The following is a 10,410-nucleotide window of genomic DNA, read 5'->3' as shown; positions in this document are numbered from 1 at the left end:
TAGCAAGACATTTTAGGTGGCGAAAATGTTCCAATTAACTAATTATTTGATAAAGTGAAACACACAGTGAGAGGGTCAAAGTTTAAGATGAAAACACTGACAACACCCAAAAACAAGTTCAGGTCTATATTAATGCACCCATGCCATGGTTAGCATTGCTAAGCCTCCATTATGATTGACAGGTCGGTGTGTAGCCATGCCACCTAAAGCATCCCCTGCTTTATGGTTATTTTTTTTAAATAAATGGGACCGTAATTTACAACAATGAACATACTGCTGTATTGAAGAAGACTTAAAACTAGCAATTGGGGGTGACCTCTAGCTTACATATATTTTCAGACGATTCACCATTTCCAAATTAGGAATTACATCAATTAAAACCCAGTTATTATGGAGCTGTTGATGGTTCACAAGACCATTGAGAAAGTGCTAATCTGTAGTTGTAGAAATAGGAAGAACTCAAACTTAGTTTAGAAGATAAAGGAGACTTTTGTGAGTGTTGAGGTACCGCTGGCCTTTTTTAATCTCCTTCGTGAATGCTTTGTGAGGCAAAAAGGTCCTCACTTTAGATGAGCTCACACAAAATACTAAACTAACAACTAGTAAATGCTTTCTAACTACCTGAATTAGTCAAGAATTACTATATAAATACGTGTTTCTCACTTTAAATGAAGTCAGACCTGATCCTTACCTAGTAACTGCCTAAATTAATCATGAATTGCAGTATTATTAAAACATCTATTAACCCACTCACTAACCATTAGTGCTTGTCTAAATCATATTTATAAATACATGCATGTTTAGTTAAAGTAAAGTTCAGAAGTATTAGCAACAAATATATTTAAAGTATCAAAAGTACATATTATGCAGAATGATCTTATTTTTTATTGATTATTATGATTGCATTAGTGGTTGTGTGTGTGTGTGTGTGTGTGTGTGTGTGTGTGTGTATATATATATATATAATATTCCAACATTAATTTCTAAACAGAAAATAATTCAGTTTGAAATATTTGTCTGCAATCAGTGGACATAGGCTACAGTATGTGTGGCAATGAAGATGTGAATGCTATAAACTATTAAATTAGATGCTTATTTAAAAGTAAATACATGGTATTTAATAAAATATAATTCTACACTCATTTAGGTTTTTGGTTCTCTAATCAGCATGTTGGATTCTATGACAGAACCTTCACTATTATGATGATGTTGATGTCATAGTTGTACATTCTGTTCTCCGGGAGCTTCAGGTTCAGCTAGAGAATCTCTCTTATTTGGTATCTGGACTGCTCAGCTATACAACCCCTCTAATAAGACTTATTCGTTCACTACGTTCAACAAACCCGTTTACTGTTTTTCTCTCGTTCCGAACTTGACTTCTCTTCAAAATGGACACCCGCTTCATTGTTGAACAAGTCCAAAGAATGAGACCGTCCTCTTTCTCAGAGGAAGAGCGGCACCGCTACAAAGCAGAAGTGAGTTTTAAGTTTGTGTAAATGTAAAGGTGCACTGTTCATATTTATGTTACATTGTATAATGATGGTGTATCTGTGAGCTGCTTCAAACTGTGCGGTACTCAATCTGTGTTGCAGAAAATGATGCTGAGGCAGTTTCTGCTCATGAAGCAGCAGGATCAACTTCCTGATTATTTATCAGTCGGAGACATGAAGACCTGGCTGCTGACAGGAAGAAGCTTTCTGGAGGAGTGAGTCAAAGTCATTATTGATGCGACCCATATGGAAAATTACATTAGAAGGATTTTACAAATGTTTTAAAGTTGTAGAAATAACAAACTCTTTTTGTTTTTGACAGGTTTCAGGAAATAATTGACAGGACAGGGATTGATCATCTGTTCACAGCTGAAGTGGTGAGTACAATATAGAGGATCTTCAGACTTGAGAGCGATATTTAAATGTTAAATAGTTTAAATTGAGTCAGCTAACAGTCCTGTTGAGACTAACTAAAGAACGATGTTGACAGGCCTGGACCACGGCGAGACTCTTCTGTCTCGGTCAGATGGAAGAAGAGCTCCTGGAAGAGCTGGACAAAGAACGGTGTCTTTCCCAGCTGTTCAGCAGGAAGGTCACACTGGAGGGCCTTCAGATGCTTGTCTCAGTCATCCACCCGAAAGCAGAAAAGGATGCGCAAACCTACCTTTCAGCCCTGCACAGCAAGCTGCTTGACATCTTTGGTGGCATTCAGATCGCCAGCGGCCCGCTCTATGCAGGGGACGCCAAACCAGCAGAGCTCTTGGAGCTGGAACAGAGTTATGCGGCGCTGGTACCAGAGGTGGTGGACACTGCTCTTAAGTTCCTCCTGGAAGAACCAGAGCGGGAAAACAAGAGTGAAGCCGCCAGCGCTGAGATTGGCAAACTGCTGACTAACTCAGCATTTCCCTGCCTCTCTCGGTTTGGAAGGGTTTCTAAAACTCTTCTGCTCCGTGTCTGCACCAAAGAAGCTCAATCCATGGTCGAAGCCATCTCTAACAGGTTCGACAGGTGCTCCAAGTCCTTCAAGCTGATGGACTATGATGAAAGCTATTACAGTGCTACAGAGGGCGTCATCTCTGCCATCCAGGATATGGACCGTGAAATGCAGACTGATGCATCCATCCAGGCTCACTTTCAGCTGGAAGAGGGACCCGTGGAGGAGAGGGAGGCTTCTCCATGGGTTGCTCTGGATAAAGAGGTAGACTTTATACCAAAAGATGTTACGGAGGACACGTACAGAAAAGTCGAGGCAACCCTCGTTCAGGACTCTGTCGTCCAGAATATGGCCAATGACGAGCAGATGGATGCATCCAGCCAGGCTCAAGTTCGACTGGAAGATGGACTTCTGAAGAAGAGGGAGACTTCTCTGGACGTCTCTCCTTTGGAGGAGCTGGAAGAGGGACCCGTGGATGAGATGGAGGCTTCTCCACGCAATGCTCTGGATGAAGAGGTTGACACTTTCCCAAATGATGCGACTGAGGACACATACAATAAAGAGGACACCCTGGTTCAGGACTCTGCCATCCAGGATATGGACCATGAAGTGCAGTTTACTGCATCCAGCCAGGCTCACCTTCAGCTGGAAGAGGGACTTCTGGAGGACAGGGAGGCTTCTCTTAAGGTCTTTTTCTCAAAGGAGCTGGAAGAGGGACTCGTGGAAGAGAGGAAGGCTTTGCCACGAGACTCTCTTGAGGAGATGGCCACCATGTTAAGCCTAGCTGATGGGGACACATCTTCTGTCACACTGGAGACCATTGTGGCTGTGATCTTGGATGATATGGAAGTACTGCAGCAGGGGGAAGTGGAGGAATATGAGACACAGGACTTCCTGGTTCAGGACTGTGATAAGAAGAAGAAGAAGGGAGTGCGTGCCTTTTTCTGTGGTTTCCGGAAGATGATGACATGTTGCTTTTGTTTCCACTAAGCAATAAATCACAGCACTCCCTCTGCAATAATATTGTTAAATACATTCAATAAAACTATTCATTTTAAGTCATTCATAATTCTCTCTGTAGTTATACTGTTTTTGCATAGGTGTCAATTTTGAGAAATAATCAATTCAACATGCCTCATGAATGCACATGAAAACAAGTTAAAATTCCATAATTTTCAACATGAATTAAAAAAGCTATTTGCACTAGGGGTGGGAATCACCAGAGGCCTCACGATACGATATCATCACGATACCTATGTCACGATACGATATTATTGCGATTTTAAACATATTGCAATATTCTGCGATATATGGCAATGTACTACCTTTTTTCCAACTTCAAATTTTTCCCAATTTCAAATTATGTCCCCAAAGGAAAATTTTTGTCAACATCTGTTTTATCTAAAAAGATACATTTCTCTGTTTGTTCATCTCACTTCAATTTTATTGCTGCAAAATGGGATTGTCAAGCAGACAAACTGACCAACACATATATCATAAAAGATCGATACTTGGCATCTGTGTATTGATACAGTATTGCCACAAAAAATATTGCGATACTATGCTGTATCGATTTTTCCCCCCACCCCTAATTTGCACCCCTGGTACAATTAGCAGTGTATGCTATTCGTACCCTGGTGCAGTTAGAAGTGAATGCTATTCGTACCCCGGTGCACACAGCAATGTGTTCTATTAATACCCCGTCTGGTACAAATATCAATGTATGCTATTCGTACCCTGGTGCAATTAGAAGTGAATGCTGTGTTCTTTTAATGACTGACGCAGACTGTTTCATCCAGACAGAAATATCATAAGATCAATCTTATTTTTATGATTGCTGTTTGTCACAGTCTCACAGACTGTATCTTTAACCGTTGCCGCAACAACAGAGGGTTTATTTCGTATTAACATCTGTATTTGTATTCACATCTATTCTTTACTGAAGTAATTCAAATTTTACATAAATTGTATATGTATGTCACTTCGGATAAAAGTGTCTGTCCAGGGTATGGTTATCAATGTATGCTATTCGTACCAGTGTATAAATCAGAAGTGGATGATATTCGTACCCTGGTGTAGGCTACCCTATATTTACACACAGTTATCCACCTTTTTGGAATATTGCTCTGTGGCCTAAATAAAATCGTTGCAGTGTCCAATATTTCACACACTTCAGAGAGACGTTGATACATACACTTGCGTGGTTCTCGACCTGGGGGGGCGGGCCCTGACTTGTGCAATGGCATGCAAATTATCCAGTCCAAAATGAAAGAAACAAGATCTCTTCACTGGGGAAGCAAACCCCAGACTCCTGGGCCATAGCTCACTGTTCTAACCACTCACCTGGCAGTTCTTGTAGAATGTGGTACAACCGTTGACCACTTGGTGTCTTTAAGCCTCGGTTGCTAGGTAACCATACTGTATAAAAAAATAGGTAACTAACGATTGTATGCTTTCACTGAAGACAGAAAGCGTAACTGTAGTATCCATTTCCGCTACAAATTCAATTGTTATAAACTTTAGAGACAAAACTTTCCTAATATGCCAGTTTCTGCTGTCAAGGAAGATGAACGTCCGCCATGATTTCCGTGCACGCCTGCAACGTGTTTTTGTTGTCACGTCACAGAGTGTGAATAACTCAGATGTGTGGCCTAGGCTATTCGTACCGGGGTGCAAACAGACACTCCGATTCCAAAAACCTCAATATACATGAAACATACAGTTGGTTTAATTCAGGTAGCATCTTTTCAAATAATGTCCTACTTAGTCAGCATTTCATTCACTTGCTAGTCTATAGCCACGACATTCCACTTCCGAGATTGCTCAGGTGCCGGAGGAAATTCTGCCGTATGCATGTCTATATATATGTCTGTTTCCTTCCGATTTCTTCGTGTTGGAATTTTAAACTCCGGTCGATTTAACGGCTCCTCAGATCTCTGCAGGGTAAATCCAGACAGCTAGCTAGACTATCTGTCCAATCTGAGTTTTCTGTTGCACGACTAAAACTACTTTTGAACGTACACATGTTCCACCAAAACAAGTTCCTTCCTGAGGCTATCAAAGCGAGACTATTCCCTTGCTTACATAACAGTATATGCAACAAAAAAATTCAGCTGAATGGACTGGACACAAGATGTATTCATGTTTCATATTTTTAATACATTGTAGCTCTGTATTTTAGTCAGCTAAACACGTCTCTGGTTGGAATGGCATACATTGCCATACATTTGGATTTTATAAGAGATTCCCACTGTTGTCTGTGTAGGTTCACAGGTTGGGATCTTCTATGACAATTTGGAGTCAGTCTTGTACCTGCGTCCAGATGGCAGAAGGGTGAAGTAGCTGTTGAGTGTGTGTGTGTGTGTTGTCCTGTGCTTTTGTGGTACGGAGAGTGCTGTCGCAGCAGAGCATGCGCCAATTACTACGAGGCCTACTACTTCTCAGCCTTGAGAATAACAGCTTTTACTGATGCGGAGACTTTTATAATTCTGCCATTCTACTAATGCCCGTTGCATTAGTAACGTGTTCGGAAAAGACAAACGTGCAACAACTTGTCTCCTAATCAGTTAATCAATTTCAAGGGTTCTTTTTAGGAGGACATTGACATTACTCACTGTATCTCAGACAGGCAAGGGATTAGGGATCAAAAGATCTCTTACCTTGCTGCACGCCATTACCAAGTCAAGACATAAGCTGTGTTTAAACCGTTCCCTATCATGGAAATAGTGCACTATATGGTGTGTTTGCCATTTTGTAGGTGTGTTCGAATCCTCCGCGTTTAATTTCATTCACAATATAGTCCACTATAAAATATCCACAATACACTGCTAATTTGAGTGTACATACGATGTACCCTACATTTTACTCCCATATACCACAATGCAACGCTGTCGTGTTTTCCCGGAGGGGCGAGAAGAAGAAGGAAAAGGAAAAATGGAGCGTGATTTCATTTCTAAACATTGGAAATGTAACATTTATACAACCTTTTACTCTTCTCCCGAGTGCTCGGTTTGTTTCAGGGACGTATTATTAGAAGTATTTTTGTTTCGGTTTGTTTACATGATGCTGGGCGGCGCACGCCTCCGTCACACAAATAACCGGCGCGTCTCCTGACTCAACGATGTTTGCAGTGAGTGTCCGAAATCTCGTTTGGTCGTTCCCTATATAGTTCACTATTTAATAAACACTATGTAGGGAATAGTGAGTGAGTGAATGAACGGAACAGTTTCGAACACAGCTATAGTAGGAGATGTCAGCCTCTCAAAACCCAGCTCGCAGGGCCAGTAGAAGCAGAAAATTCTACTCAAGGACGAGGTCTGCAAGATGTCTGTTTATTCCCGGGGATCAACCCTCAGCTCAGTTTTTTTATAGTTTCTCCCAAACATCAGGATATCAGTTTATGTCATATGTTATTTGTCCCAGACTGCTCTCAGATGCCATGTTTACACTTGGGCCACTTTGACCTGCCTTAGGTCCGGCCCTGACTGTCTGCGTTTGCGTCCTCCTTCCTCTACATTATTGAGCTAATAATGATTATATAATCATAATGTGGTAACACGACTCGGGTCATCAATCTTCCTCAGCTGAGCTCTAAACAATCCAAGGAAGATGAAGTATTTAGGGAAAAAAATTCAATTTCGTTATGAGTTAAACTGAAAGTAGCCTACACTAAATGGTAAACCCGAGGGGGGGGACTACCAATAGCATCAGTGGAAGCTAAGAACAATTTTAAATGGAGATATCTACATAAGCAAGCAAGCGTACAAAGTCAAACATAGGAATCTTACCTCTTATTGAAAGCTTGTAGAATATTTGAACCTGCCTGTCGTCTGGCAGGAGTCTGGCGGCTGCATTGAAGTCAAAGAAGTTAAGAGGAGGAGACAAAACATGGGACCACGCTGACACTTTTTCTGTGGCTCTGTGGTTTAACTTTATTAAGTAAAACTGAAATTTCAACTTCAGCTCAGTTTCCTTTCCCAGCACCATACGAGGAAGTCAGAAAGCAGACGTGTTTCTCCTGTTCCTGCCTCATACATTACAGCATCATCGAGTACTTCTATCATGCACAGAGCTGTATAGTAACAAAGTAGAACTACTTCACTACTGTACTTAAGTACTAAAAAGCTGTATCTGTACTCTACTGGAGTATTATTTTTTTCTCCTACTTCCACTTTTACTTGAGTACATATTTTCAATGAGTTTAATACTTTTACTCCAATACATTTTTTATGTGCTGCATTGTTACTCGTTACTGTTGTGAATTCCTCACGCTACGACTGTGTAGGTTACAGTGTGTGTAGTTACGGCTACGTTAGTTACGTACGATATACGATATAGATGATATATATGATATATGATATATATGATATTCAGTATTTGTTAATAAGTGATTAATAACCCACTGTTATAGCAGATAATAGTAGTTATAACAGCTGTGACATTAATGTACCTTTTTGGGTTCATTTCAGAAACTTCCTTCATATATCCAGCAATGTACAGCTTGTAAGCCTGTAAAGTCTTAATACCAAGTAAAAAGTTGAATTCCAACAATATGATATTCAAAATTTGACTGCTTTCTTTAACAACTACATAACACAATACTTGTACTTTTACTTTTGGTACTTGAGTAGTACATTTTAAAATAAACTACTTGCAATACTTAAGTACAAAAAAAAAAGTTGAATACTTTAGTATTTCCACTTCAGTGGGGTGCTTAAAAAGCACTTCAACTTCTACTCAAGTCACTTTTTTGATAGAGCACTTGTACTTTTACTCAAGTATGGGTCTCTATTACTTTATACACCTCTGATCATGCATCAGTCAATACGTATTTGAGTGAGACCCTATAGAGCCTGCCAGTTGTTGTAGAAGGTGTACAGTATGTCGATAGGCTAGAAGGTGAATATTCTGTCCAGCCGCCTCTCCGTCAGCTTTGCAAAAGGTATGCTTTGTGTTGGTGCCGAGACAAAGGATGTGAAAATGCTGACACATTTTGTCTGTGGCTCTGTGGTTGAACTTATATGTAAAATTGAAACTTCAACTTCAGCTCAATTTCTTTTCTCAGCACCGTGTGACAATTGGTTGCGGTAGATCAGTAGAGCAGGCTGGAGCCATGCAGAGACCTCTGAAGGGGCAGGTGCTCAAGTATAAAGAACACATTACCATCTCAGTCCACAACAATCCCCACCGATTGGTCCCAAAACGTTGGCATTTGCAGGATGGCTCGCCATCTGTCGTGGCCGACGAATGTTTTTGGTAAGCTGTATACGATGGAGAATAAATGGAAATCTGCAGAATTAAAGGGTAACTACCATTTTTTCAACCTGGACCCTATTAACCTATGTTTTTGTGTCTAAGGCTATGTTTACACGGAAACGATCTGAAGAGAAAACACAAAAGTGGCGTTGCGTTATCACTTTTTATTCTGCGTTTAGACGAGCGTTATGGAGGGGAAATCTGCGTGCATATGGTGACGCAAAAGTGTGTGAAATTCGATGTAGTATGCAGTCCAGGTGACTAGGTGGCTCTGCCACACAACACCACCAAGGCACCCACCTGCGTAGAACATTCATTCTACTTCTCTCCTTAGTAGCGAAACCAAAACATGCCGGCGCACCAACAAAAGCTCGTCTGGAAAGACGAGGAGGTGGAGTGTTGCTTGTTTGGTCGATGATGACCGGCACAATTGACCGTGTTATAAGCCACCGCACAGCACCCACGGGACCACTACCAATACCCTGAGCCTCGCGCCTTCAGCGCGCGCCTTGAGAGCGAGGCAGCGGCCAGAGGAGGCTGAAGCAGACCCCCCCTCTGGCCACTGACCTCTGACCTCTGACCTCGGCTACTTCGCTGCTCTCTCTCTCTCTTCATCCGTAATGTTGTCGTGTTGTCGGCTCTGGCGCAAATGAATAGCCTACATATCCTTTCTCCACCCAACAACCTTATCCACATTGTTGAAATCATTTAAATATTGAGCCATTACATTGAAATTCTAACAGGAGCCTATAATTTCTGTAGCCTACTCCGTAACAACAGACGCCTTTTTCTCGTCTCTCTCCACACCTCTGTCTTCAGACTTTTGCGTTTTTTACCCTTTAGACGGTAACGCGACGGTGGAGAGTTTTTAAGATTTGCACTCTGGAGGGTGGTTTCACTTTTTTGCGTTTTTAAGCCACAAAAATGCCGTCGCCGTATAAACGAAAGGCACATCCGATAAAATATTTTTTCGTTTTCACCCGAGAGCGTCATCGTGTAAACAGGGCCTAAGTGACTGATGGGAACAACAACCTTTGACATTGGTCCAGTATTAAGAGAGATCGCTGCAGTCGGCAGTGGAGAAAACAAGCTACAATGTAAGTTAATAGGTCCAGCTTGTATTTACCTTCACAAAAGTGCTTGTTTTGCAGCTGACAGGCTCAAATTAATATTCTAAGTGTCTGACAACATTATGGAAAGGATTTCTAAGGAGGTTGACCTTTCTGTTAAAGAGTAAGATCCTTTTTTTTTTAAACAAAAACATCCGCAAAATCACATTCGCTAAGTCCACCAGACTTAAAATAAACAGTAATTTTAGCATCGTAAAATACACAGAAATAAAATAAAACTATGAAAAGCCGTTGTGGGGTCGTCTTTCCACTTTTCCAACCATCACAACTCTAGTTTTGGTTGAAATAAACACATAATTTACAGATTTACATGTGAAAATATGTAGGCTCTATACACGCTAAAAGTACGGGTTTTTTAAATGGAGTCTGGTGGGTTTAGCGCTAGCGACTTTAGAGCTGTTTCTGGTTAAACAGAAAGGTCTCAAAGAGGTTTTAAAGGTCTATCTCTGAAGGGATCCTTTCCATAATGTTGTCAGACACTTAGAATATTAATCTGAGCCTGTCAGTGGCAAAACAAGCACTTTTGTGAAGGTAAATACAAGCTGGACAATAACCCTATTAACTTACATTGCAGCTTGTTTCGCTGCTGCTGACTGCAGCG

At 41.0% G+C, this 10,410-nt stretch overlaps 1 protein-coding gene across 1 annotated transcript; it reads left to right on the top strand.

Annotated features, from left to right (window-relative positions):
* Window positions 1–1,148: 1,148 nt before the first annotated feature.
* LOC120575047 lies at window positions 1,149–3,482 on the top strand. Its single transcript, XM_039825640.1, has 4 exons — window positions 1,149–1,475; window positions 1,593–1,705; window positions 1,813–1,867; window positions 1,981–3,482. The coding sequence occupies exons 1-4, from the start codon at window positions 1,389–1,391 to the stop codon at window positions 3,412–3,414; spliced, it is 1,689 nt and encodes a 562-aa protein (XP_039681574.1). The 5' UTR covers window positions 1,149–1,388; the 3' UTR covers window positions 3,415–3,482.
* The last annotated feature ends 6,928 nt before the right edge of the window (window positions 3,483–10,410 follow it).

The sequence above is a fragment of the Perca fluviatilis genome, chromosome 15, assembly GCF_010015445.1.
Source record: "Perca fluviatilis chromosome 15, GENO_Pfluv_1.0, whole genome shotgun sequence".
NCBI lineage: Eukaryota > Metazoa > Chordata > Actinopteri > Perciformes > Percidae > Perca > Perca fluviatilis.
The sequence above is the reverse complement of the archived record's forward strand: the minus strand, read 5'-3'. Positions and strand labels throughout refer to the sequence as shown.